The 18,365-nt window shown below is 40.7% G+C and overlaps 1 protein-coding gene across 4 annotated transcripts in view; it reads left to right on the forward strand.

Moving 5' to 3' along the window:
• pacsin3 (protein kinase C and casein kinase substrate in neurons 3) overlaps window positions 1-18,365 on the forward strand; it is a 32,940-nt gene that overhangs the window by 4,613 nt on the left and 9,962 nt on the right. For 2 of the 4 annotated variants that reach the window (XM_042212920.1, XM_005944424.3), the window contains exons 2-7: window positions 10,773-10,873; window positions 11,730-11,886; window positions 12,333-12,568; window positions 13,367-13,522; window positions 14,871-15,046; window positions 16,560-16,680. In XM_042212920.1, coding sequence (XP_042068854.1) covers window positions 10,820-10,873; window positions 11,730-11,886; window positions 12,333-12,568; window positions 13,367-13,522; window positions 14,871-15,046; window positions 16,560-16,680 — 900 coding nt within the window. In that variant the 5' untranslated portion in view covers window positions 10,773-10,819. Of the gene's footprint in view, window positions 1-2,127; window positions 4,330-9,782; window positions 10,874-11,729; window positions 11,887-12,332; window positions 12,569-13,366; window positions 13,523-14,870; window positions 15,047-16,559; window positions 16,681-18,365 lie in introns of those variants that run through there. The other 2 variants (XM_042212922.1, XM_042212921.1) reach the window with 2 other exon arrangements.

Raw genomic sequence — 18,365 nt, forward strand, 5'->3', positions numbered from 1 at the left:
CACCGTCCAAACGTTAGTGACAACCATGGCCGCTTGTTTCCTTCATGTTTAGAGGCTTTGTGCTAAACTGTACATTTTAATTCCTTCACACGAATGACTTGAGAAGATATTTTCTTATCAAGTCAAACAGTACTGACATGAACAGAAAGCATCTAGAACAGTCTTTAAAATATGAAAAGTCCTGTTTTAGGGAGATTAGCATTTAGGGGGGGCTGCTGTTGTGTTTTTTTTGTTGTTTTTTTTTGTTGTTGTTTTTTTAAACCTGACATGACCATGAAATTTTAGCTGGGCAGCTAAGTAGCGCTAATAGCTAGCATAATTTAAATCTGCATTTCATTGTGATACAAACTTGTGAAGCAAAAAACAGGCTGAACAACTATTGTTTTAAACTGAAAGCTAAACATGATGAAACTGCACCCATCTGTCACTTAAAACAACCGTGCCATTATCTTCCTTTAGTCTAGGGTTTAATTTAAGCGACTCTGTATAAATACTCAAACATCACACACTTGTCATAAGTGGAAATCAGCTATAAAGGGAAATCATTTTAAGTCTGGGCTTGCTTTTAGGACCAGTTTTGCCTTTTAGTTTTTACAAATGTAAATTTCCACTGTAAGGAGAAAAGTTCCACAAGTTTTTTGTTTGTTTGTTTTCAGACTTTTTTTTTTTTTTTTTTTTGGGGGGGGGGGAGAAATATTTGACTTCCTGATTTGTCCTCAGTAGCCATTTCCAGCTAAAGATAGTTGTTTATTAAAGCCAAACGTGATGACTTTCAGAGTATCCCATATTGTGGTTTATTGTTGCCAACAGCAATTATTATGTAATCACTGTGAGCATGGTTAACATTTTCTTTCTTTAAACAGTCTCTCATTTTGCTCAGAATCACACAGCAGTGGTCTGATACACAGCTAGTTCCCAGGCTCTCATATGCAGCCAGCTGCTGGCAGGAACTGGAGCAGAGAAGAATCTCCAAGTGCTCCTCTTTTTAGAGGTTTAAAGCCTCCGGGTCCTCATCAACCTACAGTGCATAATCTCACATACTGAGACGTAGCTGGAATGCAGACGAGCTTTCAGACTAGTGGTCGCGTGGGCCTCCCCAGGCTTCATGTGTAGGAGCACTGCACTGGCACTGCTGCAGGGAAACTGTTGGTTTACATTAATCAGATTAGTGGCCATGAGTTTTCCAGTGGGGCTTATGAGGTCTGGACCTGCCTCTCTATCTCATCCCTCCCTCAGCTGCTCTTTCCCCTCCTCCTCACTGGTCTGACCCACTTCTCTAAAAACCAACAACCAGAATCTCCTTCTGTCTCTCTCTCTTCCCATCACCCACCTCTTTAACAGGGACACATTAGATGCACAGGTCAATAGATTGTGTACTGGATGAGATGATTTTTCCATTTTTTGTCACTGATTGCTGTGCTTCTCAACAGAGGTGCTCTGTATAAAAAATTAAATAAACTAAGGAAAAACTAATGAGCAGTCTGGTCTAGGCTTAGAGATATCTAATCTTTCTTACTTTCTTGGGTTTTCATCAAAGTGTATAATGGTGTTTATGATTTTAAAAGAAATGAAGGCAAAAAAAAAAACTGCTTTGTAACAGAAGTTATTGTAGCTAGGGATGTGATGGATTAGCTGGCAAGGCTACTAATCTTTGTGACCCCTGGGAAATGTTTTTTGTTACAGTTGTTATTATTAATACCACCAACACCAATTTGCTGTTGTTTTACCCAGCACAGAAAGAAGGGTCCTGGTGCTGGCACTGTTAGTGTTGTTTCCACTGGTATCTTATTTTTAATTTAACTGATAAGCAGATCGGGCAGCACGGTGGCACGGTGGATAGCACTGTTGCTGCACAGCAAGAAGGTCCTGAGTTCAATTCCAACACCAGGCCGGGGTCTTTCTGTGTGGAGTTTGCATGTTCTCCCCGTGTTTGCGTGGGTTCCCTCCGGGTACTCCGGCTTCCTCCCACCGTCCAAAGACATGCAGCTTGTGGGGATAGGTAATCCAAATTGCCACTAGGTGTGAATGTGCGAATGAATGTGAGTGTGAATATTTGTCTGTCCCTGTGTGTTGGCCCTGCGACAGACTGGCGACCTGTCCAGGGTGTACCCTGCCTCTCGCCCTATGACAGCTGGGATAGGCTCCAGCGCCCCCCGCGACCCTGAAAAGGATATAGCGGAAGCGAATGGATGGATGATAAGCAGATCATGACCTGTGGACACCCTGAATTCTTCCATAGGCTTTTTCAGGTGGTTTTGACTGTTGTTCCTGCAGCACACGGTGTGACAGCCCCCTGCTTTCTAAAGGCAAATAGTTCACGCACTTCCATGTTGGCCTTTTATCAGTGGGTTCAATTTGCAGTCACCTGTTTCACAGCTCACTGAGCTCAGCTAAATTTATATCAGGGTACTTAGAAATGGTGTTTATTTAACTGACAGGATTGAAGAAGTTATGGATGCAGGGGCGCAACCAATATTTTTAGTGGCCCCATATGGCCACCCCTATGAAAAAAAATTATGGAGGCGTCCCTGTGTGGATGGCAGCACTTACGATAGAGTTATATAATAAAATAAAAAATCAACTTAAATCTATGAATAGTGAGTGATAGTTATGTTAAATTACAAGTCTTAGGTGTGCTAAAAAGTGAAGCTTAAATGTATCAGCTGATAAAATTGAAAGATTAAATGTGTGTTTTAGTGCTTTCTGCCACTTTTTTTTGTGTTTGTTGTGCTTTGAATGTCAGTTGTAACCGCTGTGTGTCCAGTCCATGTATTTTTTTCTTCTACCCCGTCAGAATCAAGTGTTTTATTCATCACATCAGTTTAATATGTAGTCACTCTGAAAGTTTACTTTATACATATATGATGGTAACGTCAAACTTTTGGTCCACCGCATTGGTCCACACTGAAATATTAGTTGGACAATTTAACGGCTTGCTCTGAAATTCTTCAAACAATACACTACCTACCTACCTACCAACCTTACCCCTTAGCCACATGAAGTACAAAGAGGCCAGCAACAGATGGTCTGCCCTGATCTCGGCATCGTGAAGTCAGTCTGGGATTACTTGAAGAGACAGAGGAGACCAAGACGGACTAAATCCAAATAGAAAATCAAGCAAGTTCTTCAGTGCTGGTTTGTAGCTAGTTCTGACTTAGCGCCGTTTCAGAACCAGAATGGATTTCAAGCTGTTGAAATGAAAAACACTGAGAATGGACAATGTGATGCATCTGTGAATCATCTATGAATTTATTGCAGTAATGTAGTGATTCAAATGAAATACAGGACGCTTGAAACAACAGCAACTGGCACCCCTTCAAGCAACAATTCCAGCTGTATTTTGCAGCGGTAGTGTTACTGCTTGCAGTAGCAGCTCTCAAGCTTTTGAAGTATGCATCACATTTGTATATGAGCCAGATGATAAAGAGAAGTTTGACAAAAGTTATTTAAAAGTTGTAGTAAGAAAGAAAGGCATGTCGCAGAGATTCATTAAGAGATTAAACTCATTCTTGCTGGCACAAGCTAACCTTTTCCAGAAATGGGGACACATTTAAGAATTTTTAAAAAATTATTATTATTAGTAGGACCCTTTTTGTTCTTGTAGCACTTTTTCTCTTTTTCCCCTTCATTTTGTCAGTAATCAAAGATGAACCAGACCTGTTCTCTAAATAATGGATTGAAGGATAAAATGACTGATGTTTAAGAGTTGTGTGGTGAGACGGATGCCTTAGGACAGAAGCACAAGGAGAAGTTGAGGTGTAGATTTTCTATTGCTGGTGTCATTTGATATGTGATTGATTTATTTGGCTGACTGCATCCATGTTTTGTTCACATGTGCACTTCTGCTTGGTTAATCATGCTTGACAAACCGGCCTAACATGCTTTATGAGTTTTGTTGCTGTGCTGTAGAAACCACATCAAAAAGTTCTTGTGTGTGATGTTGTGATAAACCTCCTATTTCTAGCTGCTCTGTGTTTTGAGTAGTTCAAAAACATCTGTCTTAAGTCACATTTGAAATTTGCTAAGCTTATCAAGAACAGTGTTCATCTTGCGGATGCATCTTATTGCTCGTCTGTCACATTTGACACTCTTGTGTTTCAGTCTTTAACAGCTTTGTGGCTCCCATCACCTGCTGTTCTGTGCAGGTCAGGCCTGACGGTCTGCTGCCCTGTTTCAGATCAAGGATTGGATTCCTTCAGGTGGTTAATGGAAAAACTAAATGAAAAACTGAGCCTGAGGCCACTCTGACAAAACATTCTTTCAGCTGCGATGGAAGACATCTTTCAAAACATTTCAGTGAGGGAACAACTCGCCTGGATCTGCCCAGAAGTAATTATGCCCTATTATAAAGCAGAGCCAAATTGTATTCTTAGACTCTACCAGAGTAGCTTTGCATGATTTACTGTTCAAAATAATCCTTATTTAACTCGTACTGTGCCTTGGGAAAACACCAAAGTTTATTCGTTATCTGAAATAAACAGTTTTAGTATCTCTTTCTCTTTACCCTTAGTTTTGGGATTGGCTGCACCCTGTAAACAAAGGGTTTGACTGGCAGGTGGGTGGGGCTTATGTCCTCACTGCCAGAACTGTTTTTTTTTGTTGTTGTCTTTTTTTTACTTTGATAGCAATCCACGAGTTGAAAAGGGGATTATAGTGAAGCCTGAACTTTTGGCTCATAGAAACTACACACACAAACCTCATAGTATGTTACTTGGGTAATGTTTAATATGGGTTTCCACTATTGTAACAGTAATGGGGTGTGTGTGTGTGTGTGTGTGTATATTAGAAATCAAGAAATCTCAATTGGCCAATACAAAAAAAATCTGTCATCTGAGCAAGTTATCATAAAGAGTAGAAGCTAAGTTCTTGGCAGTTATCATAAACAAATCTGTTTGTTTGAGAGCATATGGCACACATTTTGTTGTCTTGTGGGTGTACAAACTCACTACTCATGTAACCTCTGAAAAACCCTCTTCACTGTCGGACTATACTGTTTGCAGTTCAGCAGAATTGGTCTGTTTTCCCTGTGTTTGTGAATTGGCTCGCACTGAGGGGATTGAACCCAAGTTCACGATAAGTGACCAGAAGCAAGTAAACATTCTCAAACAACACAACTACAGCCAGATGAAGGGGTCAAATGAACTCGCCACATAAACCAAACACACTCATCTGACCATCTGTTCATGGATCATTCAGGATCTATGACCTCTCTAAATCCTCATGGACCAATCACAGGAAATTACTTAGAAAGTCTTATGTTAGGTATGTGGAATTTGCTATCTTTTTCCTCTATGGATTGAAGTTTATTTTGTTCATGAAATGAAACATGTCTTCCATACACCAGGTAGCTACAGTGACTCTTTGTTGTACAAGCACTGCTTCAGATGTAAACAACTACCCAAAGGCTTACAGAATACAAGTCTATTATACAAGTATAATACAAGTCCTTAGTACCAATCCCTAGTAATGGTATGTTCAGCACAGGTTACTGTGTCCAGCTAATAATGTCTGTCTGTCTGCCTGCTTTAGACTAAACAGTCTAATCCCTTTAATGTAGGTTGTGGGTAATGTGTGACTGCTGTATACAGACACAGACACGCTCCTGAGATTTTATGGGATCTTCCTTCCAATGCTCACTGTGTCTGTCTGACTTAGTTTTAGAAATGAAATTTAACAAAAGACATTTATACCAGTAGCCTGCTGGAGGTCATTTTGTAGCTCTGGCAGTGCTCATCCAATTCCTCCTTGCACAAAGGAACAAATATCAGTCCTGCTGATGGTTCAAGCCCCTTATGGCTCTGTCCAGCTCTCCTAGAGTAACTCTGGCAGCAAACCTTCTAGAAATGGCATGTATTGATGTGCCATTGTGATTGTTCGGCCACTAAGTTGGCCTCTGCAACCTCTGTAGGGTCTAGGTATCGCTTCACACTACTAGTAGTGACACTGACCCTAGTCGCCAAAGAAGCTGAAACTGATTAACATCCACATATACATACACACCCCAGAGGGGGGAAAAAAGGAGGAGCAAGACAAGGATCTGTCACGGAAGGACAGGCCCCTGCACGGTATCTACTAATGGAAATTCTACTAATGGCTGAACAAAGATGAACTGAAAGACAGCACAGAAGCACTAATCATGGCAGCACAAGAACACAAGATGGGGTCGCCAACACCAGACAAAACCCCATGTAAGGCTATGCAAAAATGCCCAACGACTAACTGGTGATGGCTAACCAACCAGCCATAGTAGTGATGGACAAGCAGAGGAAGAGGATTATAGTAATAGATTTAGCTATACCAAGTAACAGCAACATCGGGAAGAAGGAACATGTGAAGATTGTTCCTGCCAAGAACTAAGAAGAGCTAGAGAAGATGTGGGAGGTGAAGGCAACAGTGGTCCCAGTGGTAATCAGAGGTGTGTGTGTGTGTGTATTTTAAAAGAAGAGAAGTGAAAGAGCAGAAACGTAAATGGTTTAGGTTAATTCTCGTTTAAAGTTTGGGCTGAGTTAAAATACACTCACTGGTTAGATGTGATTAACAGTTTGGCAAAGTTTCATTTAGGATTAAAATACTGATTCAAATCATCGTTTACTGTTGGATGATACAAGGTTGGGCATAGTATTAAAACACTAGAAGCAAAATATAAAAAGCCTTTATTAGCAGGCTGCTCTGTGCTCCCCTACCTAAAAGCAGTTCTCTTTAGACCACATGAATGTTGTAACTTTTTGGACTAAAATGTATTTCAAAATGCTCCTCATCTCTACCAACTATCTGCTGAGCATGTTGCACAAATTCTGGTGTCAACCTGTAAACATGTGAAATAACTTCTTCAGTCCTCCCACCAAAATTTTCCAAGCTCTACAACCATTTTGAGGCTCTACAATATTGACTACTGTCATGTTGTCATGCCCTCCATCATAAAGCTGTTTTGGTTAAGCCTCTGTTGAACTTCCAAAGAAGCAGTAATTGGCAATCAAGGGCCAAGTCCATTTTCACATAGTGCCTCATGTCCCAGCACGCTGGTGGCAGATGCCTCTGCTGTTATTGACATACTTAACACTCAGCAGTGACACTCATATGCACGGTTATCCTTTTGTTGATTTCACTCACTGCCTGATGTGGATTAAATGTGTGGGAGGTGTGGTGTTACGGTGTGTTTTTGGATCATCAGCTTTGGGTTAATCTGGAACGTCACTCCTCTCCTCAGACACACCACACTCCCTACACACAGTCGGACACACCTACAATTACATATGAGAGCTATGTCCTTTTTATTCACGGTTAACTCAGATATCTGCCCTAAGTGAAGGCTTGCTACTCCGTTGTTGCATAACTGGCAAAACTGCAAAGCTAATTTATGTTCACTCCCACATTGTTCCCTGCAGATCTCACCAAGGCTACTGTTGTACTCTGCACCTAATTTAGCACTGGTCTGCTCCCAGCACTGACACATTGGGAGTTATTTACGGTGAGAGTGAACAATGTGAGACTCAGGAAGGAGGAAAAATAATCAGGAACCTCTCAGTCTTGTCAAGTCGAACTTGTAGAGCATGGTCTCACAGAGAAAATATTCAAACGGTGATCAAACTTCTAGAAAATGATGCACATAGTAAACGGTTTAGGGAAAAATCTCTTTAAACTAGTTACAGTTCATTTATATATTTATTTTACTTGTCTTTAGAAAAGAGGCAGTTATTTATTGAAATCAGGCTTCATTATTGGCAGCTCTTTCTCTTCATCTACATCTCCCCATTGTTGTGTCTTACAACTGATCTCTTTGTGTTTATTTCTAACTTTAACACCAACATGTCATTCAGCTGCATTGTACGAAAACTTTAATTTAAGTGTCAAAATACAATATTTTATTTGACAATAAAGCTCTTTGAGTTCATACTTTTCTATTGCAGTGGGAACTACCAGAGAAGGTGTTTTGTAATCCGTGGCCACTCCAGGTGTACAGATAACTCCAACATGCTATAGTTGCAAGATGCAACTTACAGAACTTAGGGGGTTTAGGATCAGGGTTTGGGTTGGGTTATGATTATGGTTATGGTTATAGGGCTATAGTTAGGGTTATTTTTTGATGTGTCATGGGATGATGTTTCCACGTCGCAAAACTGTGACATCACTATAGTGTGACTGGTCACTTGCATTGTTGATTCTGGACTAATATTAGTGTTGTTGATCCAGGAATGGCACCAACATGGCAATATCAGATCGAGCAACAAGTTGTATCCACAAACTCTGACTGCAACATGCAAGTCACGTTCTGTGTTAGATCCTTCCATTAAAAACACCACAGACAGGGTGGGGAGGTCCAGTGCACTCATTCTGATTCGTAAACTAAGCAGTTGACTCCTGCAGGTGTCCACCTGCCAGTTAAAACACCCTGAGGAAACTGTCCACGGAGGCTTGTACCCCAGAGATTGCTGCTTAGTGTTGTGTAGATCCAGATGGAATTTATATTTGAAGATGTCTGTGGTCTGACCCACAAGCCCTGGGTAATGGGTGCTGCAAGTAGTGTGGTAAAGGGCCTCTCCACTTTGAACCCCTCATGCCATGCTCCTTCTCATTTTTAATGCATAGAGTTTGTTTTTGTTTATAATGTTTGTAAAGATGGGTATGGTCTAAACTCTTTGGACTGGTCTGACAGTTTGAAAGGTTATGTATGTTTTGTGTATCAGTTATTACATTGGCATTAGCTGCTTGCATACCAAAATGTGGCACACGAATCTTTTAACTTTTAGCAAGAGGTGAGATTTGAGTTTGTGTTGAGGTTAAGTGAGCCGCTAGGCCTCGAGTAATGGCGTGTTTGACAAGTTGTTGTATCTGCAACAGGAAACCGCCTGGCCTTGACAAAGGGTTTTGTCCAATTGGAGGATAACACGGGGGGAAGTGGATGTATGGGAAAGCCAGGTCACAGTAAACTGTTGGTAGAGTTCCTGCAGAGCTACAAAATGTAAAAAATAAATCCCCTCGAGTTCAGTTGCAGCTGAATTTAAAATGCAGGTTTGCTCTTTGGTTTTGCACAGTTGTGCATCGTGCTTTGCTTTTAAGAAAGTATTTCACAAAAAGGGATTGTTTGTAGTGAGAATACACTAAGCAACAGTCTGTTAATTAGTTTCCCTGTTTGTGTTTTCTGTGCATTGGGATGGGCCATAGATGCACATAGTTGGTATCATGTGCGTTCCTGCCACTGGTGTCACACGAGTCAACTCATCTGCAGGTTGAAACTACAGTACTCAGTCCTCCAAACAAATATAGATGTCAACTCACCAAGTTATTTATTTTTTCCTTTCTTATTAGCTTGATTTTTGTACAAATGTTGTGCTTCCTGTCATCTGAAAGAAGTCCATTGTGTATAAACAGGAGTGGACCAACTGCGCAAGATAGGGTATCGGCATTGGTAGGACGCACACCATCCAGCTCTGTGCAAAAAACAAACTGAGCAGAGCAGCCCTGAGGTCAGAGAGCAGTGAGGGCTCTTTGGCTTTCTGTGTCAGCTGATGGGGAGCTGCAGTTTGCCAGAAGCTGAAACTGTAGAGCTGCTTACAGTGGAGCAATAAGACTGGAGACTACTGGGTTTGATAACCCCAGAAAAAGAGGAGACACGTCTTTTTAAGAAACATCTTCTAAGGAAATCCTGAATGGCCACAAATGTTCCTGATCTACGGAAGAGGATTAGGGCCACTGGGGAAAAAAAAAAAGAATTCTGACTTTTTTTTCTCAGAATTCTGAGAAAAGTCAGAATTCTTTTTTTTTTTTTTTTTTTTCCAGTGGCCCTAATCCTCTTCCGTACCGATCCTCTTGACAAGGAGGTTGTCTAAAATGTGTCCGTGTCAGCAGGATTATTTAATAAAATTTAAATTTCACATCATATTTTGACAAATTAATATGAATATGACATAAGAAAAAAATGGGGAAACCTGGTTGTGATGTTCTCGAGAAAATATCGCAAGTTAATCTGGATCCAGAGATTCACTTCCTGCATGAATTTTCAGACAGGTGAAAGCATGCAGCCTTGGACTGCGCTTGTTGACCTTTCGATCATATTACATGATTATAAGTTAGGAGGTGCAGTTTGTCCCATTTGTCATGTAGGACTTCAAGCTCTTAACATCTCTTCAGTGTTTGCTTAAGTTATTTTTCCTGTTTCCTGTCCATGATAACACCTGCAGCTTTAAAACATTTTTAAAAATTATTTTATGCAGCTGTTTTCAAAGGTGACCTCAAGTAAGCAAAAAAGGTCATTTTGCTTCCTCTATTAGGCTTTCGGTCTGGGGATAATGATGATGTGTACTTGATTTATGCTTGTAGTGAAGTGTATGATTATGTCAGGGTGAAACACCGTCTCCAGGACATCAGTGTTTATCAGAGTCTCAGTGTGAAACAGCCATATCTTGTCACAAGTCCAAGATGAGGGCTGAGCTGTGGATTTCCCAGAAAGCGTCACTAGGCAAACAAACCAACTGGTGCTCGAGAATAAATATACAGAGAGATGAAATGAGCTGTGACGTATTCATAGAGCAGGTAGACTCATTCCTTAAAAATTATGTTTTAAAGTTTCATTGTTTTTAAATTAAGTGTCGGCCGCTGTTACTCTGGTTAACCAGGCTTTTTCCAGTTAGGGCTTTTTAATTTGGAGTAGAAAGTTGAAGTGCATAGATGTACTTGGAATCAAACAAGATCATGTCAGTGAACCTGTTAAAATTTAATTTACATTTTTTTTTTTTCTCTCTTTCATGCTTCTTTCGGGTTTTTCTCCTCCTCAGTTTCTTCTGTAGCCGCCATCATTCTGTGCTGTGGGGCCGACCCCAAGATGTCTTCTAATGGAGACCTAAGTGAGCTGGGGAGCTCTGAGAGCTTCTGGGAGGTACAGTAGTAACACTTTAATTGCTGTCGTACATCAGCCGCTCTACAAAACTTAAAACAACACTTAACTTTTTATAGTCTGAGTCTTATTATAGCTGCAGTGTTTTAGCCTGCAGACACAGGTTTCTACCCACTCATGCTACTAATTAACCTAACAAGTTGTGAGCTTTCCAACAAGTTGCTTTTTTTCTTATTGGGGTTACGCAACTTTACCAGTCTTTTCTGGCCCGTCTTTCAACTTTTTTGAAAATTCAAATTAAAAAACATCCTCTTTGAATTTTTTTTTAAAATTTTCAACCTTTCATGTTTTTCACTGTTTAAATGTTTTCTAAATCACTGCGACTTAACACCACCAACTCTAGCCTATGAAAGGATCAACACCTGGCTCAATATGTTCAGCACACTCTGGGCACCATGACCTTCATGTACGGAGTGCTTATTGCAGGAGACTGATAGTTATCTAAATGTGCCAAACCGGGAGCATGTCTATTTAGCTGATCAACAGCACCTGAATGCAGAATAACTAAGAGGCCGAAGCAGCCAGATAAGTCAGTGTGTCAGTCAGCCGGGTCTCATTACATGCTTTTATCTAAAGACCGAAGACTGACTTCTTCACAGCCTTCCATGTTGGGAAAAATACACACTCTCATCTCCAGTGGCTGTATTACCTTTTGTCTCCCCTTTTTTGTTTTTTAATCTCAGTTTTCATCTCTATATCATTTATCCACCAAATATGCTTCAGTCCAAACTGTTGTTGCTAATGTCTAGATACAACGATGACATGAATAGAACTCAGGGAGTGACTGACGCTGTTCTATTTCCTCGCTCCTGTTTGGTTCGTTGGTGTGTCTCTGCAGCCGGGGAACTACAAAAGGACGGTAAAGCGGATTGACGATGGCCACAGGCTGTGCAATGAGCTAGTCACCTGCTTCCAGGAGAGAGCCAAGATAGAAAAGCACTACGCTCTTCAGCTGAGTGACTGGGCCAAAAGGTGGAGGGTTGTTGTGGAGAAAGGTGAGTTTAAATGCTAGCTTTTTATAAAAGAGTGGATATAGCCACCAGTTAGTTTCCATCAGACGTCACCACATTTGGATAGAAATTTTATATATATATATATATATATATATATATATATAAATAAAACACGGGAATTGCAAATGTGACATTTATGATATAAATGGGATATGTTTGGGATTTCTATTTAAATATGACCAAGATGATAATTTAGCTGGCTAAATTTTTTACAAGTTAATATTTTGTTCATCATCTAATAAATTAAGTCATCCATCTTTAATTTGGTAGCAAAGCTCACGATGTTTATGGAAATCCCCATCAAAATATCCACAGGCGAAGCTTCACAACACTGACCTACAATTAATTTTGTAAACATGTAGACAAATGGGGACGAGTGATTTTTATTTAGTGATAACGTGAAGGGGCGCTTTCTCACGTTTATTTAGGGCCCCAGTATGGTACACTGGAGAAGGCTTGGCATGCCTTCATGCAAGCGGCTGACCGACTCAGCGAGCTGCACATGGAGCTGCGGGAGCAGCTGGCGGGTGAGGACAGCGAGAAAGTACGCAGCTGGCAAAAAGAGGCCTTCCACAAGCAAATGATGGGAGGTTTCAGAGAGACGAAGGACGCGGATGATGGCTTCCGCAAAGCTCAGAAGCCCTGGGTCCGTAAGCTGAAGGAGGTGAGGGCGGCCTCAGTAGATTTTCTGACGTTGGTCTGTAGGGCAGTCTGCATCAGTGAGTGGCTGCAGTACACACTAATGGGATTTAATGGAGATGACGTGACTGTAGTGAATACTTGCAAATGGCCAGTGTCTACAAAGTTGTCGTTGAAAGGTTTCTTTTAATAAAAAAAAAAAGCCAGCAACTGTCTACACATCCTCTTAGCAAATGTCACACATGAAGTTGCTTTATGCTACAGTCACACTATGGAAACCTGGAGACTGTGGCGCAGACACAATTATTGTGACAGTGTGACTTGTAGTCTTGTTAAAATATTTGCATGAAAAATGGGGATCTCACAGCCACTTGCCATCTTCACAGTGACCATTGTGCATCAGGACCGAGATAAAATAGTGGAATCAGTCCACTATAAGTTTGGGACTACTGCAGACCCTCATAGACTGGAATTTAGCAATTCCTCTACAAAAAGTGACATAATTGGACTTAAATGCGAAATGGCAAGGTTGTGAATCACTAAAGTAAGTGTTTCTTTTGACTATAGTGTCGGTGAATAAACTTCCCTTCTTCTTTTTCCTTTTATAAGATTGTCGTATAAGATAACACAGTGGTTGAATGCAGCTATTACGTCATAGGTGATTGTATTTGAGGTAATATTATCACAGTTGTTGAATGGATGTGAGTGAGTCTGATATTACATCTGATGCGTCAATGAGGAGAGATGGGTACATTTTTGGAAAAAATTGAAGTTTAGTCTTTACTGAGTTTATAGCAAGTGTTTAACACGTGCGTGTGTCCAGGTGGAGTCAACTAAGAAGAGTTACCATCAGGCCAGGAAAGAGGAGTGGACGGCGGCTAACAGGGAGGCGCACGCCAAGGCTGACCCGACCAAGTCACAAGAGGAAGTTCGCAAATACACAACCCGGGTGGAGCGCTGCAACCAGGACACCGAGAAAGTACGATGCACACACACGTGAACACGTACATATAAACAGAGTCCCATACATAGCTCCTCTTGTACCAGTCTGGGTGTGTCTGACTCCAGAAAAACATACCTGTGTATGTTTTTTAACTTTGAAACATGACCGGACTTGTCTCCTCGACTTTCCACTTGTAACAAACCCAACGGTTGAGGAGTAGCTCCAGGACCCGGAGAGGGAAATGATCAACCAAACAACAAAAAAACGAAGGAAATCCTGAGACGTGTTCATTTAGTACGCACAGCGTTGTCAGGCAGCCAAGGACCTCTTGAGCAATGTTGATCTCAACAAGGAAATGAAATCCAATATCATTACTCATTCACAGCTTGAAGAAAAATACATCCAAAAAAGCCTTCAGTCCTCAATCACTTGTCTCAACCAGTCTCAGCACCCCGTGTTGGTATCTGCTGTGTTTAATCACTGCACACTTTATGTAATCATTAAGATATTTAAATATTTTATTCAGTGGGTTCTTACAAGAGTTCACAGAAGAAGAAGACAGTCTTATTATGGTGGGTTCTAGTCAACAACATGTTATCAGTGTAAATAATACTTACTGGTCAGAGGGCCCGGTGGCGCCAGTGTCCGGCAGCCTCGCCTCTGTCAGTGTGCCCCAGGGTGGCTGTGGCTACAATGTAGCTTGCCATCACCAGTGTATGAATGTGTGCGTGAATGGGTGGATGACTGGATATGTAAAGCGCTTTGGGGTCCTTAGGGACTAGTAAAGCGCTATATAAATACAGGCCATTTACCATTTACCATTTTACTAATGATGGAGAGCTGTTCATACTGTGTGCATAATAAAAAGAAACTCCCAGAATTCAGTTGGTCACTCTTGCACTCTTGACATTAAGTATTATTCAAAGTCTCTTAGATAAATCCGGAAATATGGAAAAGTTGAGTTCTTTTGTCACTTTGAATATTTTTTTATTACAGGAGAGGTAAACACCCTGTTCAGTTGTTCTTGTAGTTTGCTTTAGGATTTTAATTCATCTGAACTACACTGGAAGCTGATTTAAATCCATAAATAAAATAATGTTAGATAAAATAAATTCACTTAAATGATTGAACAAAAAATGCAATTCTGAATAAAGCTTGAAATGTCTCATTATTAAAATAGAATAAAACTACAACGAGCTTTATAGCTGCTTTCCAAAGGTTTTTATTCTGCTCTTTGGAACAGACAGTCTTGCACATATACTCGACGCATGCAAGACACATGCACCTGAGTAAGACCATGAAGTGTAATTGAAATGGTGCATTTAACAAAACACACATTGGTGTACTACTACGCAGTAGCTCAGTGTGTGTGTGTTTACGGCAGGTAAAGGAGCGCTACTCCAAGGCCTTGGAGGAGCTGAACCGCTGTAACCCCCGCTACATGGAGGACATGGAGCAGGTGTTCGACTTAACTCAGGAGGCTGAGCGCAAGAGGCTGTGTTTCTTTAAAGATGTCCTGCTCGACATCCATACACACCTTGACCTATCCTCCAAAGACAGGTAAGGAAAAATCCACATGCTTGTATTTATTTATCCAAAATTACGTGGATCACGAATCAAGCGATCCATGACTCACAGCGAAGGCATGCAGAGCTGCGAAGGCACGGATGTCGGTCTGAACATGTGCGTATGTACACAGGGGTTAATGGAAAACTCTTGCTGTTGTCCATTAACTGTTGACCTCATATTTTATTTAAACAAGCAACTTTACCAATAATAGTTACCATGGCAAAGTCCAGCCAACTCTGTCCAAATATTGAGCAAATTAACCCTTGAAGAAACTGCTCTTTTGAAGAGCAGTTTCTCACTGTGTGAACATATTTTTTTTAAACTCTGAGAGACTTCCTCTGGTATCCATGTATTTATTCCAGAGCACCGATATATATGTGTATATAAAACATTACTTAAGAAAGATTTGAGGAGTCGGAATGATCAAATAAAAAGCCTGAACACGTGTTTCTTTAGTCCCACAGTGAGCATGTTTCCTGCAGCTACAATAAATATGAAATTGTATAATATCATATAACTCACAGCCTTTACAGTATGCTTTCATTTAAGCCTTTAGTGTTATGTCAGTTAGAGGCTGCAAGACCACGTTGGATGATGAGTTAATTTATAAAGGACCAATGGGAATACTTTTTCACCCACCTCCTCCATGTGACACTAGTCAATAAGGCTTTAAACATGGTGGGATAATATTCAACTACTGGTGCAAAATGTGTGTTCACTAGATGGTTCGTCCTGGCACATATTACAGAGAGTGGAAAGAAAATCCCCCCAAAAAACCATGTTCCATCTCTGTGATAAGTTTGAGATCCTTTAAAAAAAAATAAATTAAAAAACACTTTGAGAGTGTGTCGGGGGGGGGAAGCTGCCCTCTTACCAGCTGTTCCTTTGGAAGATTGGATGTAGATGAAGAGATGTTGTTGTTGTTGTTTTTTTTCTTTCTTCATGTTATATCTGAGCGTATACAAACCAGCTCAGTGCTGATGAAGCTGATTAGAAAGTATGCAGCGTGTCTTATCTCAAATCCCACCTTTAAATGACGGCTCTAGGGTTCTCGATGCCCAGCCCTGTGAGTAAACAGGACCTATCAGGAACCTGCTACTGTAAATTCAAAATGCACTATGTCGATTTTAATTCTCTCCATGTTCAACCAGCAAGTACAGTCTGTTGTTTTCTTTGACAACTGCTTCCTGCTTCAATAAGTAATCTTTTATGACTTTAGAAGATCCCCAACTTGGAAACCTGTCTTTTCCTGATGAATAGAATTCAACTTTATTGTCATTGCACATGCACAGGTACAGGGCAACGAAATGCAGTTTGCATCCATCCAGAAGTGCTTGGATGCAAACTGCATTTCGTTGCCCTGTACCTGTGCAGCATGAAGCAGGGTTAATGACAAGCGTCCCTAAGCATGCGTTACAGGGTGCAAAGTCAGATGAAAGATGGTCTGCAGATTGATGACAGAGTGTCAATCAATGTGATTATTCACTCCCTTTCTGTCCATTAGCTTCAAAGCCTTGTACCAGGACCTGGGCCAGACCATTCGTGCAGCCAACGAAACTGAAGACCTCAGATGGTGGAGGAACACCCACGGACCGGGCATGAGCATGAACTGGCCCCAGTTTGAGGTGTGAAAACACAAACTCTGTTCACCCTGTCGCGCATGAATTATTTTGTTTTGCTTTGTTTTTTTCTGTGCAGTCATCTACATCTGTGTGTGTGTTATCCGTGCTGTGGGAACGTAAATCTGTTGAAACGGTCACATTCAACAGGACTTGACCTCAGTTTGGTTAAATACTCATTATGTAAATATTGTAAATCATTAACTTTGAGTTTGAGGACTCCATTTAAAGTTGAGGAAATGATTCTTTTAGGGGTTGTTAAAGGACATTGTAGTGATTTGCATTGAATTCCCGAGGAGATGGAAACATGACTCTGTGTGTTTTAGGGGACGGACTGAATATTAAGCAGGGTTCCAGTGAAAGCCTCATTTTGTGACTGAAAGCTCTGAGTGGGGTTAGGAATGTCGAACACACACACACACACACACACACACACACACACACACACACACACACACACACACACACACAAACACAGATTAGTTGCTAGTGGAATGGAACTTGCAGACAGGACCAATAAATACAAATATTTACATATGGAAAAACACAAACAACAGTGCAAATGATTGTTGTGCAGGAATTCAGATTAGAGTCTCAGGATTCTGTAGTCTGCTTAGCATATGTGACAAAATTGGTTTTTTTTGTTTGTTTGTTTGTTTGTTTGTTTGTTTGTTTGTTTTAATGAAACTACTGTTTCATGTAAATTCTTTTTCAAAAAACAAGAATAACCTAAAGGAAACTTTCTGAGTTTTTGTTTAATTTGGACAGCCAGGGTTACATGTCCAAAACTTTCTCCATGGTCCTGGGATTTTGGCGTGAATTAAAGAAACTACTACGTACACTGTGTTTTCCCAGGCATGTTGTTTTTTCCCTTGGGATACTGTAATATTCTGCATACGTCCATAATAGTTACATTGTAAGAAAGGTAGATTAGCGTATTCTACAATACCCTAATTATAGAATATGATTCTTATCATACAAAGGAGAACCATCGTTTGGAGTATTTTAGTGGAAATGAAACAGTTACTCATTATTCCTTTCTTTTAAAAATAGAGTATACACCAATAAGACATAAAATTGTGTGGGTCCTTTTTTTTTTCTGCCAAAGTAGCCCTGAATGCGAGCAGTGGTATCTGCACCAAGATGTTAGTAACAGATCCTGTTGTCCTGTAAGTTTTGAGGTTAGCCTCCATGGATCGTATAGTTTTGTCCAGCACATCCCACAGATCACCAATGGGACTGAGATCTGGGGAATTTGGAGGCCAAGTAAACACCTTAAACTCATTGTTGTGCTTCTCAAACCATTCCTGAACCATTTTTGCTTTGTGGCAGAGTGCAGTATCCTGCTGAAAGAAGCCATCAGGGAATATTGTTTCCATAAAAGGCTGTAGATGCTCTGCAGCAATGCTTAGGTAGGTGGTACATGTGAAAGTAACATCCTTATGGATGGCAGGACCCAAGGTTTCCCAGCAGAACATTGTCCAAAGCATCACACTGCCTCTGCCAGCTTGCCTTCTTCACATACTGAATCCTGGTGCCAGGTGTTTCTCAGAACGAACATTAACTTTTGTGTCTTGGATTAGACCACATGGGCCAACCTTCCGGTCATACATCCATCCACCACTGTTTCTTTCTTGGACCACTTTTGATGGATACTAACCCCTGAAGACTGAGAACACACCATAAGAGCT

This window comes from Haplochromis burtoni, unplaced genomic scaffold (genome assembly GCF_018398535.1).
Source record: "Haplochromis burtoni strain Fernald_Lab_line unplaced genomic scaffold, NCSU_Asbu1 Contig_401, whole genome shotgun sequence".
In the NCBI taxonomy this organism is placed as follows: domain Eukaryota; kingdom Metazoa; phylum Chordata; class Actinopteri; order Cichliformes; family Cichlidae; genus Haplochromis; species Haplochromis burtoni.